The 23,483-nt window shown below is 55.1% G+C and overlaps 1 protein-coding gene across 2 annotated transcripts in view; it reads left to right on the top strand.

Moving 5' to 3' along the window:
• The first annotated feature begins 2,663 nt into the window (after nucleotides 1-2,663).
• RPS6KA1 (ribosomal protein S6 kinase A1) overlaps nucleotides 2,664-23,483 on the top strand; it is a 32,793-nt gene continuing 11,973 nt past the window's right edge. For both annotated transcript variants that reach the window (XM_059488548.1, XM_059488547.1), the window contains exons 1-3: nucleotides 2,664-2,801; nucleotides 9,020-9,064; nucleotides 19,504-19,557. In XM_059488548.1, coding sequence (XP_059344531.1) covers nucleotides 2,739-2,801; nucleotides 9,020-9,064; nucleotides 19,504-19,557 — 162 coding nt within the window. In that variant the 5' untranslated portion in view covers nucleotides 2,664-2,738. The remainder of the gene's footprint in view (nucleotides 2,802-9,019; nucleotides 9,065-19,503; nucleotides 19,558-23,483) is intronic.

Raw genomic sequence — 23,483 nt, 5'->3', positions numbered from 1 at the left:
CGCGGCGCTCACCTGTGCAGGAATGTGGGCAGAGGCTGGAGGGGTTTGCTCCGGGGATGAGCCTCAGACGAGCCCCACGGTCCCCGTGCAGGGAGCAGGAGCTGCCGGGCTGCTCTGCATCCCTCTGCCTGCTGCGGTGCAATTCCTGCGTTCCGACCACTGCCCGGACCTGCCTGGGAAAACGCTGGCATTTCAGGCAGCTGCAATCGCACCAGTGTGGAGGAACAGAAAGAAATTTGCCAGAAAAGCAAAAAGCTCTTAAAGACAGCCAGTTTTTCTCATTTCCAGGGCCCCTGCTTTGTATCTTTGTACCACGCTAAAGAAAAATGTTCCTGGGATCAAAACAAGGCGATCCATCATCTCTTCCTCCATAGAGGCAAACAAAGCACAAGAGGTGAAGAAATGAGATGGTGAATGGGGATCTGGGGATTAGAAATCAGCATGTGGAGTTCAGTTCTGCCCTGACACTGAAAACTTGACTCAGTTTCCCTGCGAGGAAAACAACAAGCTCTGGATCTGTTTGGTCAATATTAAAAGTACAGAGAGCGTTGCTGCAAGCTCTAATTAATTGACTGTCTTAGCAAATTAGACGAGTCTGTAAATTGTAGCAGATATTTGGAACTCTGCCTTGCAAGGAAGGTCTTGTGCCTGTGAGCTTTTTTGCATTTCCTTGTATGTGTAAAAGCAGCATCACACAAAGCAGGCGGGGATGAGCTGCCCATGGATTCAGAAAAAAGAAAAGATGCAGTGAGCCACGGGAGCACTGGGTTACTGTGTGCTCATGGGGAGAATCACTCGGCCAGCTTTTGGACCAGTCAGTCGGAATTGGATCTGGTGGTGATGATACTGATCAGTCTCCATCTGCTTTGGGGAGGTCCTGTTTTGGGCTGGGATAGAGTTAATTTTCTTCTTAACTGGCTTAACAAATGTTGTCAGCTTCTCTGCAAAGGAAAAATGTTACACAGCCAGCCAGCTGCAGAGGCAAAAATATCTACAACTGTATTTGAGGTGGATTTGATGGTTTTAAGACCAAACTAAAGCATTTTGAACTTTCAGTGAATGCAGCACTGACAAAGCATCCAGCTGATCCCAAGTCTCTGTTTACCACAGCAGCAGCTCTTCCCAGCCTGCGTCTCAGAAAAATGCCAGCCTATATGTTTTAATCACTGTATTTAGCCATGACAGCCACCCAAACAGCAGATTTTTCTTTTTGCACCCTGCTTCCAGGATCAAGGATGCTTTTTATAGCTGTTCTTTGACTGGAAATAAATCCTGGGGGACACCACTACCTCATTTCTCCTACCCTGACATCCTGCCCTGAACTTAGCAGCAATCTCCCGTGGCACATTTCACCTTCTGTTAATCCAGCTGGGATTCAGCATTACCTGGAGCAGGAATGGAGGCAAGGTCAGGCTGAGAACTTCTGCCTTCTGCTGGAGTGCACTGAGGTTTGGAAAATGTGAGTAGAAGAAAACCTTTTCCTATGTGAGAACCTGACAGGTGAGAATAGCCAGGAGTTCTGAACACCATTTTTAAGGTGGGCGTGTTCTTTATCCCCGTTTTTTAGGGAATTCCAGGGGCACTGCAGGAGGTGATGAGCAGTGATTCATGGCACATCCCAAACCGGGAATCCGGATTTCCTGGAGCAGTTTCCTGAGTTCAGCAGCGATCTGAGCCGTGTCACCACGTCTGTCCTCACCCTCTCCTGGTGCAGATTGTGCACACAGGGAAACAGCTGGGCACTCCCACAGTTAAAACCTTTCCAAGGCACAGAAGAGCAGGACTCAGTGTCATGGACTTGTGAGTAAGTTTCAGGTTTTTGTGGTGCTGCAGAGCCACAGAATGGCTTGGGATGGAAGAGATTTGTAAAGACCATCTTGTCCTGCCATGGGCAGGGACATCTCTCACTGGCTCAGCCACAGCTCTCCCTGGCAGAGGCTCCCCAGTTCCCAGAGCAAGTATTTCCTAGTGATCACTTCCCGAGGTTTCATCCTTCCAGTGAAAATCATCTGGGCTGTCCCAGCCATGGTGTGGCCACAGGCCCAGGGCAGTGCCTGTTCCCTGTGCTGGCACTGCTGAGACCCTCAAACTGTGGGGTCAGAGACAGTGGGGGTCTGGGGGTGTCCAGGGAGGAGAACAGAGCTGGGAAGGGGCTGGAGCCCCAGGAGAGGCTGAGGGAGCTGGGAAGGGGCTCAGCCTGGAGAAAAGGAGGATCAGGGAGCCCTTGTGGCTCTGCACAGCTCCTGCCAGGAGGGGACAGCCGGGGGTGTCGGGCTGTGCTCCAGGGAACAGGGACAGGAGCAGAGGGAACGGCCTCAGGCTGCCTCGGGGGAGGTTTAGGCTGGATATTGGGAAATATTTCTTCACCAAAAGAGTGGTCAGGCATTGAAACACGCTGCCGGGTTGAGTCACCATCCCTGGAGGGATTTAGAAGCCGTGCGGATGTGGCACTTGGATCGGCGGCGGCCTTGTGCCGGTGCTGGGGGCACGGCTGCGCTCGATGCTCTCGGGGGAAGCCTTTCCAGCCCGAGCGATTCCGCCGCTGCCCGCCCCGCTCCGCTGCCGCGGCCGCCGCACGCCGGGCTGGGTTTGCCGGATGCTCCGGGCGGCGGAGCCCCGCGGCCCCTCCCCGGAGCCTGCCGCCCGCCCCGCGCCCCGCCCCGGCCCGGCCCGGAGCCGGTGGGTGCCCAGCCCGGCGGCGCTCGGAGCCAGCCCGGCGCGGGCGCCCGCCGGCAGCGATGCCGCTCGCCCAGCTGGCCGAGCCCTGGCCCGACATGGAGCTGGTGCATCTGGACACGGAGGTGAGCGGGCAGGCCGGGGGGGCTCCGGGGCGGGGGGCGCCGCCGAACAAAGGAGCGCCCGGCGGGACCCCGCGGAGCGGAGCCGCCCGGCCCGAGCCGCGCCCGCGCCGGGGGAACGCGGACACCGGAGACCCGCGCTGCCGGTACCGCTCCGGGGCTGCCGCGGGGCTGCTGCGGGGCCGCTCCGGTACCGCTCTGGCACCGCTCCGGTACCGCTCCGGGGCTGCTCCGGTACCGCTCCGGGGCCGCTCTGGGGTTCACTGTGCGCGCCCGGGGCTGCGGACGGGGCTCCGGGGGCACCGGGCGCCGCCGGGCTCGCTGCTGCCCGTGAGGGCTGCGAGTGTTCGGGCAGCGCTGGCGGCGCTCACAAACCTCCCGGGCACGGAGGAAAGCGGACCCGGCTGAAGGCCCAGAGAGTAAAGATCTCAATTTTGGGGGTTTCTCCCTCGCCCTCCCAGCGCCGTCTTCTCGCAAAGGCCTGCGCCGCCAACTCCGACCACGTTCCGGTGTCACTTTGCTGGACGTCTGCTCTTCCTTCCCTCTTGGCTCTTTTCCTCCTTATTGAGACCCCCAAGGCAGATGTGCAGGAGGGAGCTCATGCCCTGTGCACATCTGCAGGCTGGCACAGCCATTTCCGAAGGAAGGGGCAGCCTGCAGCAGTTGTCACCCACGGCAGAGCAGCCGGCTGGGCACTGTGCTCTGGCACTCTTCAGTTAAACCTCTTCTCACTCAAACTGGAACCAGCAGCTCTCCTGGAGAAACCAGAGGGGAGGTGGGGATTTGGTCCCAGGTGTTTCACAGACCGTGGTGATTTCTTGTTCTGTCAGGATTTGGTGCTGGCACACTCTGTTATCATATCTGGGGATGTCTCCGTGGTTAATTGGTCAGATTTGCTCATTCCTGTTTAAAATTGCTTCTTCAGAGGTCTGTGTTTGAGCAGAGGCAGCATTTCCCCCTTGCTGCAGGGCAGCAGGGAGACACTGGCCATTTGAGGTGAGGTTTCCTAATTTCCATCAGCCAGGTATGGTACAGCTTCTCCTGGAGCCCCGCACGAGGTGGGGAGGCTCTACCTGGGCCAAACACCTGGCACAAAGGTGCAGTGGGTGCAGAGCCTCTGCTCTGAAGCATCGCTGGAGCCATGAGGAGGAGTTTGTGCTCCAGGCTGGGAGAGGAGGGAAGTCCTGCGGCGATTCCCAAATCACATCATGTGCCCAGGGCCAGGCCGGAGGTCATTGCTGGGAGACGGCTTTTTATTTGTGGTTTCCCCTTCCTAAGAAGGGACATGCCTGAAAAGCCAGAAAATGCTGCTCGATTCATAATGGGAGGAAAGGAATTCCGGTGCCCAGGGCAGGGGAAGCCGCGGGCAAGGCTGCAGTCAGTGCTTGGCACCGGTGTCCCGGTGTCCCTGTGCTGGTGTCCCGGTGCCAGCGCTGTGTCAGCACCACAGGATTGCTTCCAGAGGAAAGGCTGGGGGTCCAGGCTGCTGTCAGCCAGCTCCTGGCAGCATCAGGCACTGATTTCCTCATGGCGTGTGGGTTACTCCTAAACTGAAACTGGAGGGAGCCTCTGGCTCTCCCCTTCTGCCTCTCACCTTGGCCGCAGCTCCGGGTCAGGGTCAGGCACCATGTGCAGGTGGGATTTCAGCAGATCAGATTTTTTGCATCTCAGGATGTCAAATGGGACTTAGCAATTTGCCTCCCTTTGATTTAAAATGAAAAGTACACACTCTCAATTACAGCAAGGAGAATAATACAGGTGTTCTTCACCTCCACGCCTGGGTCAGACGTTAGAGAGCTCCCTGAGACCCAGCAGCAAAGCGGGAACGGGGCTTGGGAGGAGTTTTGCACTTTGAGGTGAAAATCGCCAAGGGCAGGGGCCCAAGGGGGAAGTTTTCACCCCTCCTGGGAGAGGTGGCACCACTGAGAAAGCAAGGAGACGTTTCTGGAACACCGGTTACGTAAATTGCCCTGGGATCGCTGCCATCCAGGTTAGAAACCGGCTTCCTCCGACCTTTGCTTTCTGAGTCATGGAGCAGAGGTGCTGTCACCGTGCTGGTGGAGGCATCAGTCCTATTGTTGAGGGATTTGGGGTTTTTCCACTGTCTTCCGGGAGAACTGGCCCTGTGGTGCCCCTGTTCCTGGCCCACTGGAGCTCAGCCATGCCAGGGAAACGCGTGGGAGTGGGTGGCAATGGAAGCTTGAACTCCCTCTGTCCTGCAGTCTGGGCTTTATAATCATTGCTCCTGCTTGTTTTACCCTTGCCATTCTCTCTTCTGCTTACATTATTCCAAATATTGCTTATGTAGTAGAAAAACATGCCTGGGGCAGAGCACAAACACTGGAGAATGGAGCAGAGTGACACAGAAATCCTTCCCTGGGAGGGTGGGCATGCCCTGGCACAGGCAGTGCCCAAGGCCAGGTTGGATGGGGCTGGGAGCAGCCTGGGATATTGGAAGGTGTCCCTACCATGGCAGGGGGAATGAGGTGGGCTTTAAGGTCCTTTCCATCCCAAACCATCCTGTGTTTCTTTGATTCCATGACTTCATCCCCATAGCGAAGGATCTGTCATCAGGGCTCCGCTTTGCTTCAAATTCTTCTTTCATTACACAAACCTACAACAATGCAACTGACGTGGGATTACGCCAAACTCCACCACTTCAAGCTAATTATTTTTGCCTGTATATATTTATCACTCTTTATTGAGCAGGAGCTGCTCATGAATAACTCTTTTCTCAAGCATGGTAGCTTGAGTTGTACAAACTACGATTGAGAGACAAGGGAGACAGCTGAGTGGCTGTCGTCTCTGATATGCCTTGTGCAGAGACTCCTCTGGGTTACCAGAGTTCCTTTGGAGATCTCTATTCTTGTAGAATTGTTTCCTTTCTCTGAACTGCAAGAGGCAAGATCCATAAATTCCACTTAATGGCAATAATTTAAACGTGCCTTGTTCTTGTGTCAAACTAGCAGGAGCTCTGAGGTGAAGGATTTCTTCCTCTGCTCCTTCCTTGAGTGTTTCATGGCTCATCAGAGTTGGGTGAAAGAGCATCTCTGGGTACCTGGTGCTTATGAGGGGTTTTGGGGCTCCTCAAAAGTGGCTGTTCAAGCAGGAGAAGCAGCAGGCTGCTTTTGCAGGCAGAGCTGTCCATAACCTGGGATGCCTTGAGCTGGTGGTGTGACCACAGAGCAGGACTGGGCCCCGTCCCCACGGCCCTGCCAGGATGCACCTCGTCCTGGTTTCACATTAGAGCACACTGGCCTGCTCTGGAAATTGCTCCCTGTGCTGCGGATTATGTGGAATTAAAAGGATTTAAAGTGCAAGATGTCCTAAGATAAATATCTCCCAAGTTCAGCCAGGCTGGCAGTTGCGTAACTGAGCACACTTGTTTTCCAGGATACTTTTCTGTGTGCTATTAAGGAAGCTGGCCCGGGGTGTGCTCAGGAGGGGTTTGTGTCAGCTCTGGGGCAGCTGGAGGGGTGCAGAGGTGCCCTGGCTGCCGGGCTGCTGCTCCACGTGCCCATCAGATTAGAGCTCTAATCCCCTTTTCCGCTCACCCCCGAGCAGGGCAGCGCAAGGACGGCCTGCGGGCTCCGGTGAGGCTGCCTCATCAGCAGCCCAGGCCCTGCTCTGACACAGCCTGCTGAGCTGCTCACTGCCCCGGGCACCCCAGGGAGGAGCTGCTGTGCCTCCCTCTGCCGCAGACGTTGCCTGGTTGCTGCAGGAGGGAGACCTTGGGAGTTCTCTCGGAGCGGGACATTTGGGAGGCTCCTCTGCAGCCCCAGAGTGCTGTGGGAGGGCAGCTGCACCTGCTCCCCCCTGTGTGTGGTGTGCAGGGGCAGGGCAGAAATAAAGCATTTTAAAGAGGCAAATGTCAACCCAAGAAACCCACAAACTGTTTCAGCCCTGCTCGTGGCGTGCTGAGTGGCCGTATTTCATCTCGGGAGGTGATGAGTCTGGAGCTGTTTCCATCTGGAACATATACAAATGGCCCTGCAATTCCATATGAGGGAATAAGGACTGCTTTTCCTCTGGGGTGGAAGGAGAGCACTTGGCTCTAAACACTGCAATTCTCTGCTCCCGCATCTGACTTGTGTCAGCCTGAGAAAGGACCATTTCATGAGGAGTTTCATCCCTCTAAGAGCAGGGAGCTGCATGCCCAGGAAACCTCCCTGGCATGGACACTGCTTCTTTCTTTCTTTCCCCATCCCTTCCATCCCAGGTAGGATGGGTTTCTGTCAGCAACAGAAGGACAAGTTTTCCTGTGCAGGGAGCTGATAAAACTCAGCCCTCGAAATTCTGGTGGCTCCCAGGTCACCCTTGAAGCTGAGGGGTTGGACACCCCCTGCACCCACTCACCCCTCTCCTGACATGTGCCATGTGGATCTGCTCTCCACACCAAGAGCCTGGCATGTTTCCCCCTGTCCAACACAGAAATTCTGCTTCTTGAGCTGTTTGAGAGAAAACCAGCCCTCCCCGAGCTGTGGTTTGGATTAGCAGCCAGTTATGAGCTGTGGATGGGTGACAGCTGAGCCGGTAAACATCAGCCTCTTTCCAAGTGTGGCTATCTCGGTGCCGTGGCTCCCCCTGCGTTGTGGGGGCTGTTCATAAACACAAATTCTTACTTCACTGCTCAGCTATTCCCCGTGCTAATGGCACCGAGGGCTCCGTGTAAACAGCAGGGCAGCATTCCTCTGGGAGAACTCCTGCACGGGCTGCTGGGGCCTGCTTTCAGTCCTTGGCTGAAACTACCTTGGAATTTAAAGTTAAGCTGGGGCTAAGGTGAGTTGTGGAGCTCAGGTTGGGTCCATACAGATGTAAATAAATGTTGCAGGATAGTGGAGACCTGAGGAAGAGGTCAGATTGATCATCTCAATGGATCCTTGCTGCTCTGGGGAAGGAGTTGGCTTTGTTTCTGTCAGTTCGTGAAAGGCTCTAGAACCCAGCCATTCCCCTGAGGGCCTGAATCCACTGGCACTGCAACTCTTCACTTGGCCCATAACTTCTGGAAAGGAAGGAATAAACTGCCCCTGTTCTTTGAGGAGGAGAGGAATGCCATGACTTTTGGAGCCTGAGACTGCAGTGCAAACAGATGTCAAAGCAAAGTCTTCTTGCCCTTGTTTTTCTCCACAGTCTGCAGAAAACCTCCTGTACGTGCTTATCCTGCTCTGGGTATCTGTGTCTCAGTGAAATCCACCCACTTTGCTCGCCCGGCTTCCCCCGGCGGGGCCGGTGCCTCTGAACCTGATCCGGGTTCAGCCCGGGCTGGCCGGGGCCGGTGCCTCTGAACCCGATCCCGGTTCAGCCCGGGCTGGCCGGTGCCGGTGCCTCTGAACCCGATCCCGGTTCAGCCCGGGCTGGCCGGGGCCGGTGCCGGTGCCTCTGAACCTGATCCGGGTTCAGCCCGGGCTGGCCGGTGCCGGTGCCGGTGCCTCCGAACCCGATCCCGGTTCAGCCCGGGCTGGCCGGGGCCGGGGCCGGTGCCTCTGAACCTGATCCGGGTTCAGCCCGGGCTGGCCGGGGCCGGGGCCGGTGCCTCTGAACCTGATCCGGGTTCAGCCCGGGCTGGCCGGGGCCGGTGCCGGTGCCTCTGAACCTCGTCCCGGTTCAGCCCGGGCTGGCCGGGGCCGGGGCCGGTGCCTCTGAACCTGATCCGGGTTCAGCCCGGGCTGGCCGGGGCCGGTGCCGGTGCCTCTGAACCTCGTCCCGGTTCAGCCCGGGCTGAGCCGGGCCGGTGCCTCTCGGGTGGCTCGGGTCACTGCTGTGACTTTGTGCGGGCAGCACCTGGAGCCAGTCGGGCGGGGCACATTCCCTGCAGCTATCAGCTGCAGTAGGGTAGTAAATAACCGATAAACGCTCCAGTGAAAGCTGATGGCACAATGGCACAATGGCACAAGGGTTGTCAACTCTTCGGCTGGGCTGCTGCCAGCAGTCCCGGAGCAGCAGGGTGGGATGGAGCGGCTCTGCAGCTCTCTCGGGTGGGGATCTGCACCGACCAGCCCAGGGATCCTCCCTGGTGCTGTTTGTTTGCCCCACGAGCAACACTGGGTGGATAAGGAGCCCCAATTTAATTTGGGGGAAGTGTGGAGAAACTCTCTGGGCAAGAGACTTTCTGTTAAACAAGTTAAAAGTTTGTTTGTCCCAAAGACATCAGCTTTTGTGAGGGACAAGAGGAACAATCTCCTGCCCAGCATGTGCTAACAGCGGGTTCTCTTGCTTTGCAGAACGGGCAGCCAGCTCCAGAAGAAAGTGGGAATCCTCCATCCCAGGTAAGAAATGCCCCAGGTGACCTCTGCAGGTCCCTCTGAGCGTGGGGGGTGTGAGCTGACTCGGGAGCAGGATGGGGATGGTTATTTTTAAACCCTGTAAAGCTGCTGCTCTGTAGATCTGCAGGAGTGCACGTGGGAGTGCAAGGGACTGGAGACAGGGAAGAGGGAAGATAAACCTCTGTCTTCCTGTCCCTTTGGTCATCCAAACATGCCTGGAAGGTTTCCAGAGGGACACCGCGGTCCAGCACTGGGAGCTGGAGTGGGCTGTGGCTGAGGGTGAGAAGTGAGGAGCCCTGGGGTGTTTCGGTGCCGTGTTTATGCCTTTCTCTGTGCTGTGATCGTGCCAGCTGGGATGAGAGGTACAAGAGTATTTGATGGTTTTGGCACAGCTGCCCTTGCTGAGTGTCTGGTATCTATTTATTCTCTTGCCTCGGTGGGGCTGGGAGAAGCTCCAGCTCTGCCAAGCTGCCCTCTGCATCCTCAGCAGCATCAGCTGGGAATGACAGAAAGACCTGGGCTGCTGTCTCCCGTGTTTTGGGCAGGGATCTGAACCTGCTACTCCTTCTGGAGACACCTAAAGCTCACCCTGCTCCCCACATGAGCAGCGTGGTGTGGAAGGAGTTGATTTGTGTGCTGAGAGCCCTCCCCAAGTGCAGGACCAGCACAATGCTGTCCCGTGGGTGTCTCCTGATTGTGCCCATTCCTGTGTCCTGCACTCACTGCAGAGCAGAAGAGCCATGTCAGTACCGTGAAATCATAATCCCTTCAGCATTTCCTTTTCTGACCCAGCCGTGCTCTGACTGTGGAGAATGACACAACACTTTGGGTTTGCCCTGGGCAGTCTTCCCAAGTGGGCTCTCAGGAGCTCTGTGCCCTCAGCCAGGGCCCTGTGGCAGCTTCTCTCTGAATCATCGGCCCTGCCGAAGGCTCTGGGGGCTTGCTGCCTTGTTTTTCCAGCTGCTTACGTTGTATTTTTAGTAAAAGATATTTAAACCTAAACCCCAGTTGTCTACATTTCAGCCAGTTTTTTTCCCTGGGATGTTTGTGGATTTCTAGCAGTGCCAGGGCATCTCCCCTACCTGTTCTGCCTCTGTCCCACTCTGGAGCTGGCCTGGCACTTCCTCAGTGGCTTGCAGAGAAATCTTTGGGTCAGATGAATTCAGGTCAATGGAACTTGCCCTTCCCTCCCCTGAGAGCAGTCGGTTTACAACTCTTCACTGTGCCTGCATTTCTGGCATGAGGAAAAAGGAATCTTGTGTCTTCTGGTTGGATTCCAGCTGGGTTTTTAAGGTTTGAGACTTTGCCTCTTTCATCTTCAAACACTTGGCTAAACTGCCCTTCCCTAAATGCTGCTGACGGATGTTGCTTTAAAAATCGTTTAGGATTTTTTCCTCTTTGAAGGACATCACTGAGAGAAACCCTGGTTGATTCAATCTGTAGGTGCCATTCCACAGAAAGATCATGAGATAGAAGCCAAAAAGCACTTGAGGTTCCCTTTGCTGCCCTGTGGGTCACGGACGTGCAGTCCAAGCTGGAGCAGAGCAGAGGGCAAGTTCTCCAACATCCCAGAGCAGAGAAGCCTCAGGAGACCTGTGCTGCCTTAGGTGTCCTGCTTTCCACTTTCCTGAGGCCCTGTGGCCAAAATGCCTGTGAGCAGTGTCTGACAATCCCATTTTGGGTAACTTTTGAGCACCCAAAGCTCTGCTGCGTGCTCCTGAAATAACCTCGGTGGCGTTTTCCAAGTTTGTACAAGGTATGTTTGCTACCAGCACAAATGAAATCCCTCCTGTAAACACATACCTTCAGCTTGAGGGCAAGCTCTGCCCTGAGATGCTGCAGATGGGGGAGCAGGCTGCACCCAGAATATCTGTGTGTTTCGGTTCTTTCTGTGGGTAGACATCAGCAGCAGCTCCTGGCTCTGGCTTTACGCAGTGGCCGTCACCATCCGAGGTGACTATTCTCACGTTGAAGGTTGCTCAGGCTCCCTCCCACACCCTTCTGTGCTGTGTGTGGAGAGCTGCACACGCAGGGGGGAAGAGGCACCTTTTTCCAGGTTTGTGCTATCCCTTTGCAGCTCACTCTGTGATCTCCGCTAAAAATAACCTGAAGCGGCGACAGCGGCGATTGCTCCGCGCCCACGCTGCAGCCCTGTCCCTCCCGGCCCTGCCAGCAGGACGCTGCCAAAGCACAGCCCTCGTGTGCCTGGGCCACAACCAAAGGCTCTTGGAAAGGGAGGAAATCCAAGAGTTCCTCAAAAGAGTCAGGAAGCTCGCATTTGGTGCTGTGAGATTAACGGAGTGTGAACCTCCGTGGCCATCTCAGCTGAAACTCCAGTGGTCACTGCAGAGGTATGGAGGGCATGGTTTGGGCCAGGCTGGCCCTGTTCTGGTACTTTCTTGCTGCTTTTGTAGCTCCAGCTCAGCTTCCCAGCAAGGACAGCTGGTGCTTTTCACCAGCTCTGCTGTTTTCTACCTTTCAAGAACAGTTGTGGTACACAAGTCCCTGCAGGCCCCATTCCTCAGTGTTTGCCTGGGGAATGTCTGCAAGATCCCTGTGCTGGTTGGGGCTGGGGAAGAGTCAGTGCTCACAGTGGATGGGATCAGGCAGTGTTTTGAATTTGCACTGAAAACAGGGTTAATCATGGCCACATCCCTAACACCAGGCTGCTGATCCAGTGCAGGATGGGTACAAGGATGGATTTTTTCTCATCCTCTTTGGTGGTAGTGATTAAAAGCCTCTCTGGGTACAGAACATCATTCTCTCCTGTGTTCTCCAAATTTTAATTGTCAGGTTGGGTGAAACTGGTCCTTGTTCAGCTGGGGAACAGCTGAATTGAGTGAGAAAATGGAAGCTCTCATAACTGGGGTTTTTCAGCCTGCTCTGCAGCCAGCTTGGCTGAGGGGTGAGCCTGTGCTCCCTGAAGGTGCCAAGCATGAGGAATTGTACATGGAACTACAACACCCAATTAGTGAAATCACTTCATCATGAAAAGCAGAGGAGTGGAACTGCAGTGCCGAGCGTGCCCACACTCTCTCTGGGGAACGGGCTGAGGGTGCTGATCAGCTTGTTCAGGGGTGATAATCACAGAGCACAGGAGAGCTGGGGAAGGAAGAGCTGAGCTCTCCCAGCTCTGCACCATAAAAGGGACCTTTGAGACTGGATGAGGGCAGTGCTCTGCCACACCAGGCATCAGGCAGGAGGTGCTCCAGGCTGAGCCTGGCTGGGGCAGTGCAGCACAGGGAGAGATGAGGCTTTTGCTCAGGTCTGTGTAGCTCCTGTTGGTTTATCCTGACCTAAAGCTTGCAGACAGGTCCTACCCTGGGCAGAGACACCTTCCACCATCCCAGGCTGCTCCAAGCCCTGTCCAGCCTGGCCTGTGAGGGTCCAGGTGAGGGAGGGCTCTGGTGCCAGCACTGCCCTGAGCTCCAGACCCACATCCAGCGCTGTGATCCTGGTCAGTGCTGAACACCACTAATCTCAGCCTCTTAACGTGAAGGGTTTCAAAACAAACAAGTGAGTGCTCTGCTCTGTGTGTTTGCACAGCTGCTGCTGGTTCCTCCAGGACCTGGAAATCCGTGGAGCTGTGGGAACGGGCAGGTACCTCAGCAAATCCCTTCTCAGCCCACTGCCCCTCTCCTGGGGCTCCCAGCCAGCAGTGTTCTGGCCAGACTGGCCCTGTGGCTGGGCAGGACGTGGGAGCAGAACATCCAGAACATCTCCAGTGTGCTGTGGTGCTGCCTGGAAATTTCCCTGACGCTGCAGGGACTGGGCAGCAGCTGTGGCCACTCTCAATATTTGGCTTTTCCAGCCTGTCACTGGTAAAGCTCTGAGCTCAAACTGGCTGCTCTGCCTTGTCAGCTGAAGGAATTGAGTGGGTTTGTTGCTCCAGCAGTGCCTGACAGCTGCCTGGCCTGTTCCTGGCAGAGCCTTTGCTCTGTGTCCTTGGCAGGGCTGGGCTATGGTGAGCAGCAGCTTCTGAGCTCTTAGAAAACACAAATAAAAGCCTGTTTGAGGAGCAGAGTCTCTGATGAGCTGCAGACTCTAACGGATAATTGAAGAGGGGTCAGCTTACAGGACTTGCACACGAGGAATGTAGCAGAGTCTGCTCCAGCAGCCCTCCCACATGGTCCCTGACCCATCCAAACCACTCCGGTTTCTTCTCTGCCATTTCCATCCCCCTGGTGAGTTTGTAGAAGCTGCCTCATGTTCTGTCTGCAGAAAGCCTCTTGTACTGAAGGAAAATAAATCCCTGAAAATCTGTTACTGTGTGTTGTACTTGGAGGGGACAGTGGTGAGGGCTGGCACTGGAGAGGACCCTGAAGAAGCCATTAATATTTGATTTTTGAAGGACCAGAGTTTGGGTTCGGGTCACTGGGTCATCCACCCCAGCAACTGGGAGCGTGGAGTGCCCTTGGCTGGGTTTGTGGGCCCCTGGCTGGCCAGGATGCTGACTGGGATTCTCCCTGCACACACAGGCAGATCTCCCTGAAGCTCCTGCGCCTTCCCCAGTCCCAGCTTTATTTGGAAGTGCAGCCTGGCTTGGGCACGAGCAGTGAATTCCTTGCCTAGCTCCAGGTGAAGCTGCAAAAGCTGTTTTCCCTCTGGCTGCACTGTGCTGCCTGCCAGGGCTGCCACAGGGTGGGGACCGTCCAGGGAGGGGAGTCCCAGCTATCTAAGAATTCCTGCCTTGCCTGGAGCCCTTTTCCTTCTCCCTTAGGAAATCCCCTCGGTGTGTGCCTGGGGCAGCCTCCCAGCAGCGGGAGCGGAGGATTGCAGCAGCTCCTGCTGATCTCATTGCAGCTCTGAGGCAGGAAGGGTTTCCCAACTGCAGCTGAAATCCAGGTCCTTCCCTTGCCAGTCCTGGAGAGCACGGCTGGGAAATGCCACTCCTTTAAAAAAGGGGGAAAGGAGGGGGTTTAACCCTCTTTGTGCTTGAAGGCTCAGGGTGGGCAGAGCTGCTCTGGGAATGCCGAGGGGGCTGAGGACACTCTGTGCCCCTGAGATGAGGCTGAACTGATCCCCTCACTGTCAGAGAGGTGAATTTCACTGGACATAAAAGGCTGGCCTGGATATGGATTGGGAATGTGCTGGCTCTGCACCAGCACTGGGGTCAGTGGTCATCTTTGGGGTCCAGGAGGGGACCCCTGGGGCCTCCACAGGGACAGAGTGAGGAGAAAAAAGCTCATTAAAATAGCATCTGAGGGGAACAGGGCAAAACATGGTATTCCCAGTGTGGGGGTGGCTGCAGTCCCTGTGGTGTGATGTTTGGGAAGGGGATGGATGTGATCTCTGTGTTTGGGAAGGGGATGGATGTGATTTCCCATGTTTGGGAAGGGCATGGATGTGATCTCCCATGTTTGGGAAGGGGATGGATGTGATCCCCATGTTTGGGATGGATGTGATGTCCATGTTATGGTCCTGTCCCTGGCACACGGAGCAGCTGAGCCATGGAGGGGGTGGCTGCTGGCTGCATCCATGGTTTTATAGACATTAAATGATAAATTAGAGCTTTGCTCCAGCAGACACTCATCCTGTGCACTCTCACTGGGCTGTTGGTAACACACAGCTCTGGGTGTGTTTTGGACAGGGTTTGTTTTGCTTTTAACCCTGCTGCAGTTCACAGCCACCCCCAAAAGGTGACAATCCCTTTCTCTGAGCACATGTGACCTTCCCAGAGGGCCGGAGAGGGCTGGGTTCTCCCTGCCTGCACAGACCAACCCCAGCAGGTACCAGGCAGAGGCTTCTCCACGTCCTGAGACACTTTTTGTGAGCCTTGCAAGGGGAGGGCAGCCTGTGTGCTGTGGGAGGAGTGTGGAATTCCAGCACTCCTGCAATACAGAATAGTTTCCACATCCCACGATTACTCCAAGGGCAGCAAACAAGTCTTGGTTCTTGTTGTGAAACCAATGTTGTATTTTATAATTCAGCTAGAAGGAGTTTTCAGCTTTTCTACTGAAAGTAGCAGAACTGCCCATGCCCTGATGGAAGGTGGTGTTTACTGCTGGTTCCTCAGAGTGGGATTCTGCATTTGGAACAGCCTGGGATGGGGTCTCCTGGTTTTCCCACCTTCAAAGCCCGAGCTGGTTGGAATTTGCTGAGCAGAGCTTCTCTCCCTGCTGGGAGGTGTGTGCAGGGCTGCAGGAAGGGGAGGCTGCATCCTCTGCTTTTTTTCACTGGAGGCTGATTTGCTCTGTAGAAGCCGCAGAACTGAGTAATCCCTTATCTCCCGGCTGATAAAGGTGTTCTCCTCTCCAGTGTCACGTTTCACTGGGTGCAAAGTCCTGCTGGCTCCCCCCTCACAGCCCTGACACTGCAGCAGCACCGGAGCCACTGGGGAGTCTCCGTGGAGTTTGGGAACATCTTTTGCCTGAGCTTGTATCTTTAGCCCAAACAGCTCATCGTCAGCTGATCCTGGCCAGTTGCAGCTTGTGGTGCGTGGAAAGGGTGGGGAAATTGTATTTTTTTTTTTTTTAAGAAACTTTCAGGATCTGCTGCCAGCATAGCCCTAGATAGAGCCAGGAGTAGAGGGAGCCTGGGAGTGTGAGGGGGTGCCTGTGCTGGAGCCTCTCTGCTCTCCATCTCAAAACCAACCTGAGCCCTCTGACATAAACAACATATTTTGGTTTCCCTGTGAAACGAGTTGGTTAAAAACTGAGCAGATCAAAAAGGATGTTGTGAAGCACAAGGACAGGGGCTCAGCTGTGTGAGCCACCATCTGCCTCCTCCCTTCTTCAGCCTCAGGCTTTCCTTGAGAAAACCCTTCATCCCTTAACAATCTCCAGGATCCCTCTGTTTCAGGGGTGCTGAATCTTCCCAGGGGGGTGTTTATGACGTGTGTGCTTATGAAATGGCCTTTGGGCTCCCCCCATCCCGTGTCAAATGAGAAACGCATTTGGACACTGAAGATGCTCCGAGTGCCACCTGCTGGAATGTGCTCGAGGGGTGCCAGTGTGGCACTGCCTGTCCGTGGCAGTGTTCCCTTTTTAGGGGTTTGCCTGTAACCCCTGTTGTGGGGAGCCAGGATCACTGGAGGAGCAGCAGAGTCCTTCCCAGGAGTCACCAGGTTGATTTTACACCGTTTGGTTGCCTCTGTGAGTGGGGAGGAATTGCCCCCAGGAGGATGGCAGCGTTTCCAGGAGTCAGGCTTTTGTTTAAGCCATGTGTGGGGAGGCTCCTGATGTTTTCCACGCCAGGATGGAGCTGGTCATTCCCTTCTTCAGCTGCCTTGGCTGTGTAAGGGTTTGGGCACAAAGGCTTTGATGTTTTGAGGATTTCTGGACACCACGTTACCCGCACTGGGCAGAGGCCTGACTGTGTCCTCTGGGTTTCTCCTCCCTCTGCCATTTTTGGTTGGTTTTGTTTTTCAGGAGACCAGTAACAGTCCTTGGGGATGGTGTGAAACGTGCAGCCCTGCTCCCTCTCAGTAATCTCCTCCTGCAAACCTCCTGCCAGGAACCTGCCCCTGTCCTTATTCCCTCCTTGGGAATTTCCACTCCCGAGGACCCGGTGCTCCTGGGCTGTGTTTGTAGCAGTGACTTTGTGCAGGACTTCCACCTTCAAAGCCACCCTGCGGTGTCCCTTCCTCCTCGGGCCCCAGTGTCCCTGAGGCTTTTGTCTGTCAGCAAATGCCCTTGCTGAGAGTGAGTTAAAGGCTAAGGAGGCCTCTCTGTCCCTGCAGATCCTCTAGGATTGCTCCCTTTTCTTTTAAGAGAGTCCATGGCCCCAAAGCACAGGTACCCCCAGCTGAATCCTTCCCTTCCCAGCCTGGGCCGTGCTCTGCTCCGCGCCCTGCAGGATTTCTCAGGCTGGGGGCTCTCAGGAGCACTGAAGAGGATCCACCACAGAAATACAATCAAAAGTACCAGGTTCTGGCCAATTCTTTAGTTGCAAATGAGGCCGAGGGCCAGCCCTGCCCAAAAAAGGCCTTTGCAGAAGGGCAGGCAGTGAGTGGGGAGGTTTCTTTACTTTATTTGTTCCCCTTTTTGAGAACCACCACTTGAAAAAAGTTCTAGACAGAGCAGCCTTTACTCTCCACAAACTCCAGCCTCGCTTCCTCTGCAGAGCTGCAGCCCCTCGTGCTTCCCACTGATCCCAGCTCCCTCCTGAGCAGGAGCTGCTGCTCCATGGGGAAGTTGTTTCTCCGTGCAAGGAAAATGGGGAGCCACATGTGCACTCCCAGTTCCCTCAGGAGACCGGCTGCTTTCAGCCACGGGTTTTACCAGCCTCATTGTAAAACACTTCTTCCCTATATCTAATCTAAATCTCACCTCCTTCAGCACAAAACCACCACTCCTTGCCCTATCACAACAGGACCTGCTAAAAACTCTGTCCCCAGCTTTCCTCTAGGCCCTGGCAGGGGCTCTGAGCTCTCTCTGGAGCCTTCTCTTCCCCATGTGAGCTCTCCCAGCCTGGCTGCAGAGCAGAGGGGCTCCAGACCCTGGAACATCTTCATGGCCTTCTCCAGCAGGTCCACCTTGCTCCTGTGCTGATCCAGAAGCTGCTGCTGCCTCCTGGCCCTTTCCCTGGAGAGCTGCAATTCCACTGATCCTACAGGGAGAGCATCCCTGCTGCATCACCATTTGTGCTGCCCAGAGCAGGGGTAGAGAAATTTTGAGGAAGAAAACTACTGAGGCTCTCAGTTGCTCGTTGCTGCCTTGTGCAGTGCCTGAAATTGTTGTTTCTGAGCCTGTTTTCGTGTGTGTGACAGGGGGACTGCACTGATCCTCCTGAAAAGCCCGCTGAGATTTGCTGATGGCTCTTTCCATGCCTAAGCACCCGTAAAGCCGCCCAGTGTTCTCGTTTGGCTGCTGCATTGTGCAGCCATGGCCACACAAAGCCATTTCCCCATACGAAACCGCCGTTTCCTTTCAGTAAAACTCCCAAAATACATCCCAGTGACACAACCACGGCACCGGGGCTCTCGCGCCGCTCTGGGCACCGCTCGGGCTGCCAGCTCAGGAGCCAGCTGGGGAAGGATGGGAGGATAACAGCCCAAAGCTTTGGAGATGCTGAGGCTCCTCTTCCGCAGCAAGCCAAGGATCCAGGAGGCAAGTGTCTGATAAAATACCTGCTCTGCCTGCCGTGCTGGGCTCTGTCTCTTCTGCAGGACACAAGGAGTCAGGGAAATCCTGATCCTCCAGAGCCAGACCTCATCCCGGTTTAATTAAGCACTCTTTTGGAAATGGCATTTTGGAGGGTATGACTGCTTTCTAAGAAGTGTCTTTCCTAGGTGCTGCCAGATTTTGGGAGTGTTTTGGGACCAGAGCATGTGTTGAAGCAACAGAAATTAAAACAGCTTCTGGTTAGTTGTTGATGAATAGGAAGTGAAATGCCAAGAGCAGAATCTGTTTCGAGCTTTTGCAGGGTGGTTTTTTTTTCTTGCATTTAGATGTGACGGTCTCAACCGGCAAAGTGACAAAACGCGAGCAAAAACAAACCTGTCTCTTGGCTTCTGGCTTGTAAAATCCTCCCTCAAAAAAAGGGGGAAAGTAGAAGACAGGACTTGTTTTGGAACTTGGGAAAACCCCCTGTTCACCCGTGCCCAGCCCCTGCTGTGGGTGACTCAGCCGCCTGTGCCCTGCGAAGGCGGCACAGAGAGGTTCAGAGCTTGTCTCCTCCTCTGACTGGAGAGACTTCCTGGGCTTTTATTTTCCAGGAGAAGCCAGTCTCTTTTCCCAGCAGTGCAGGGATCTGTGGGAAATGCCTGTGGAGGCTGGGGGTGGCAGCAGGTGCTCCCCCAGGAGCAGGGAGGGCTGGACCTGCAGAGATCCGTGGGATTTGTGGGATTTGTGGCAATCCAGCACTCCCACCCCATCGCAGGCAGGGGCTGGGGCTGCTCTGAAGGAGCCAGGATGGAGCTGCTTTCCTGGTGGGTGGGAGGGATCCTGGAGTGGGATCTGCTGAAGGTCTTGTGATGACTTTTCATTCAGGAAGGGTTCGGCTGTGGCTTTGGCAGATTTGTCACCCTGCTGCTCCTGAGCAGTGGGACAGTGACTCTCTCCTGCTGCTCCCCCTGTGAGGGCACAGCAGTGCAGAGGAGGAAGGGGAAGAGGTGACTGCAGGAGCCCCTCGATCTGATTTGGTCCTTCTGGAGCTGAAAATCAGTTAATTCCTAGCTCTAATCTCACTGTTCTCATGCAGCTCCTCCCTTCCTCAGGGCTTACTTTTCCTTCTCTTCTCCTCTCAGTAGCTCCTGTCCCACCTCCAGGTCACCCTGAGTTTATCAAATCAAATCAATATAAATTTATTTACTGGGACCAACTGCTCTCCTGGAGCTACCTCATGGCTCAGAATCACATCCCAAGGAGCAATGGCTCCCCCAGTGAGACACCCCAGTGGCTGTGAACAGCTCACCTGGTCTTGCTGGACAAGTTCTTTGGGAAAACCTTAGCAGACAATCACCAGCCCCTCTGTGCTGACATTTGTTTATTGTCCCACAGGCAAAGTCTGACATCACTTGGATAGAGAAAGACCTGGTGGACTCTGCAGACAAGGTAGGAGAGCTGCAGTGGGCACCTCACTGAGACTCATCCGTTTCATTTGCATTCTGTCCCACACACGAGGTGTGAGCAGAGCTCACAGGGACCTCTCTGAAAACCAAACCAAACCCTTTCCTGCGCTGCCTGCCGCCCCTGCCAGCCCCTCTCAGCTCTGTGAGACTGCTATTGCTCACTTGCTCACGTGACATCCTGGACTTGATTTCATCGTCCTCCTCCTCCTTCCTCCCCACACCAACCCCCTTTCCGTGCTGCCATTTGTGTCTCCTGTGGCTTTCTGATCTTGTCAGTGAGCCAGAACAGGCACTTTTGGTTGCGTGGATGTACAAGGGAGATTTTCTTGCCTTTCTGAGGCTCCTCTCCCACACTGGTAACACAACATGAAAAATTGTCCTGGTCACAACGAGATTTATCAGCTCCTGCCAGGCCCAGGCCCAGGAGTTTGCTGCTCCCCCACACTGAGAACGTGGAGCTGCTGAGGAATGAATGGGTGCTTCTCTTGGGCAGCACAGGGTGGACAGGGTTCCCCCTCCCAGGGCTGTGTCAGAAGGCAGGAGGTGTTGTGTGAACCAGGCTCCTGCTGTGCTCAGCAGCTGCAGGTGCTTTCCCATGCTCTGGCACCTGCCCCAGCCCTTGGAGCTCAGCAGGCAGCGTGGTGGGGCTGGGCCCAGCTGCCTCTCTGCTGCTCAGTCATTTGTTTCTTTCGTTATCAGTTCTCAAAGAGCACGTGGTGGGGGCACAGGGGGCAAGACAGTCATAATTTGTCTCACTGGTTCCATCCTCTGCACTTTCAGGAGAAATTCAGAAATCAGTGCTGACACGGGGATATTTCCTTTTGTGTGGGTGTCTTTTGACTCATTTCAAGGGGCCTCTTTCTTACCAGCACCCTCTGGGGTCTTGCTGCAGGAAACATCTGTCTGTCCTGATGGAAAGGTCAAAGGTGAACAGGTTTGGAGGGGGAAGGAGGCCAAACGAGCCCTCTAAGTACCTCTGTTCTGTCCTGCCCGTAATCTGAGCCATGGTGGGATCAGAAACAAGAAATGCCCTTAAAAACACCTCATGGACCTTCAGGGTGGCTCTCAGATAAATAACTCCAGACTCCACAGCAAGGAGTCTTGTGCAGCATAAGGCAAGACAGGGACTGAATGTCAATCCAAACATTCCTGGAGGAATCCCATTGTGGGTGCCCCCTCATCCCTGTGCCAGTGGGAGACCAGAGATGTGCAGCTCTCTAAGGTGTCATCACACTTCTGGGTGGGTTCTTGCGAGTTTTTCTCTTCTGTTTTAGAGAGGAAAGTGGCTTCTCATGATTTCCCCTTTTGTGGAAATACCCAAAGCTCCCAGCCTGACGTGAACTTCAGGCAGCATTAGATGGAAATCACTTTTAGGAGACTCTGTGTGGTTTCTATCAGTGTCTTGTCTGAGCCAGGGAGCCCAAATGCCAGCGAGGAGCTGTGAGATTATTATTTTTTTAAAAGAAAACCTGAAAAAAAAAAAGCCCCAACCACAAGTGTTGTTGCTGGGGAGGGGGAGCGTGAACCTCCCTCTGTGTGACCGAGTCTGGTCCCACTGCGCATCCGCCGCCGGTGCAGCCACCTGCAGTTCCTGCTCCTGCAGCTCCTGCAGCTCCTGCAGCTCCTGCTGCTGCGGCAGAGCCCCCAGCCCCGCTCTGGGGCCACAGCTCCCGGGGCCAGACAATGTTGATCGGGATGGGACAATGGAGAGGGACCCCAAATTTCCCCGTTTGTGGGCGTACCTGATGCTCTGGCTGCACAGGAAGCAGCGAGCCAAGCCCTGCAGCCTGCAGCTGCCTGCCCCCAGCCAGCTCTCCAGCCCGGTCAGTACCACTGCCACCTCCTGCTGCCTCTCCTGCTGCCTCTGCTGCTGCCACTGCTGCTGCCACTGCTGCTGCCACTGCCTGCTGCCACTGCTGCTGCCATCTCCTGCTGCCACTGCTGCTGCCTCTCCTGCTGCCACTGCTGCTGCCACTGCCTGCTGCCACCACCTGCTGCCACTCCTGCTGCCTCTCCTGCTGCCTCTCCTGCTGCCACTGCTGCTGCCACTCCTGCTGCCTCTGCTGCTGCCACTGCTGCTGCCACTGCTGCTGCCACTGCTGCTGCCACTGCCTGCTGTCACCACCTGCTGCCACTGCTGCTGCCTCTCCTGCTGCCACTGCTGCTGCCTCTCCTGCTGCCACTGCTGCTGCCACTGCTGCTGCCATCTCCTGCTGCCAATCCTGCTGCCACTCCTGCTGCCATCTCCTGCTGCCACTCCTGCTGCCATCTCCTGCTGCCATCTCCTGCTGCCACTCCTGCTGCCATCTCCTGCTGCCATCTCCTGCTGCCACTCCTGCTGCTACCTCCCTGCCACCTCCCTGCCTCTTCCCTCTGCTTCCTTTCCTGATGCTTCCCATGGATGTTCAGGGCACTCTGGTTTGCTTTTCTGTCTCTGCCTTCTGGGATAGTTTGTTGTGGTGACTCTGGAAGAAGCTGGTCTCGGTGGCACAGGGGTGGTTTTGTGCTGGAGATTTGTGTGTGCTGCCAGCCAGGCTGTAGGAGCATGTCACAAGAGTCCTGAGTGTTGAATTCCAAGCTGGTGGATGAGTCCATGAGGGAAAATCCTCCCTTGTGTCAGCAAGATACCAAATGGCTTCTCAAAGTGGTAGGAGGATCACGGGATGGTCTGGGCTGGAGGGGACTTTAAAGCCCCTCCAGTGCCACCCCTGCCACGGCAGGGACACCTCCCACTGTCCCAGGCTGCTCCCAGCCCTGTCCAGCCTGGCCTGGGACACTGCCAGGGATCCAGGGGCAGCCACAGCTGCTCTGGGCACCTTTGCCAGGGACCCTCACAGGGAAGAATTTCTTCCTAATGGGTCTCTCCCTGCTGTGGGCTGTCTCCCTGCAGAGCTGAGCTGGCAGGAGGAGCTGAGCTTGGCCGGCTCCTGTTGCAGCTCTGGAGGTGGGAAGCTGTTCCTCACAGCAGCTGCCTGCAGGGACTAAGCCTCCAGATGGACCCAGAAGTGCAAAGTGGCTGGTTTAAGCTGGGAGATCATCGGGAACACGAAAATGTGTTGTTTAAGGGATTATGGGATCTTTCTTGTCTGTGATCACCGAGCACAGGGAAAGGCAGGATAACACCAGGGAGCTCCTGTGCCCCTGCCCCGAGTGCCTGAGCTGCACAGGAGAGAGCAGAGCTCCCTCCATGGAAACAAAGCCACTTCCTAAACTGAGAAAAACCCAGCCTGAGAGTGGGGAGGGAGCTCAGTGCAGGTGGGCAACCACATCCATGGGCACTGGAGGGTGGGAGTGGGCTGGGCAGGGCAGGCAGGGCTGGCACCTGCCCCTGGCTGGCTTTAAAAGCTGCTTTGATGAGGTGGTTTCACACCAAGTGTCTGAATAGGTCTAGAAAACAAAGTGTAAATTTTTTCCCCCAACTCTGCAAGGGAAAAAAATAAATTGTAGTTCCAGCTTTCTGCAGCCTCTGCTGGCCACAGCTTCCCCAGAGCTGGGGACAGCAGAATTTAATGAATTTTTGAACATAATTGCTGTTCTTTGGGTCCAAAAGTTTTGCTGGGAATAGGAGGTGTTTCAGCATCACCTCAGGGTCTGTGGCTGTGCTGGCCCTGATCCCTTGGTGAGTTTATTCTACTTGTGCTGATGAAATCCATTTTTTCTTCTTTATTTTTTTTAAGTAAAATAATGTGTTTTAAACAAAACATGTGCCAGAGACCTTGGCTTCCCCTCAATCTTCTTGAAGGCTGGAGTCTGTTAAAGCATCATCTGTATGTGCTGAAGATGCACTAAGACTTATGTTGCAGAGTTGCTCAGATTGCTGAGCAGATGGGCTCCAACATGTCTGATTTTTGCCAGCCCTGGCCCTGTTTTGACAACAGTGCCTTATTTTTTGTGTTGTGGGATTTTTAG

The sequence above is a fragment of the Ammospiza nelsoni genome, chromosome 25, assembly GCF_027579445.1.
Source record: "Ammospiza nelsoni isolate bAmmNel1 chromosome 25, bAmmNel1.pri, whole genome shotgun sequence".
In the NCBI taxonomy this organism is placed as follows: domain Eukaryota; kingdom Metazoa; phylum Chordata; class Aves; order Passeriformes; family Passerellidae; genus Ammospiza; species Ammospiza nelsoni.
This window is presented reverse-complemented; position numbering and strand designations above follow the sequence as displayed.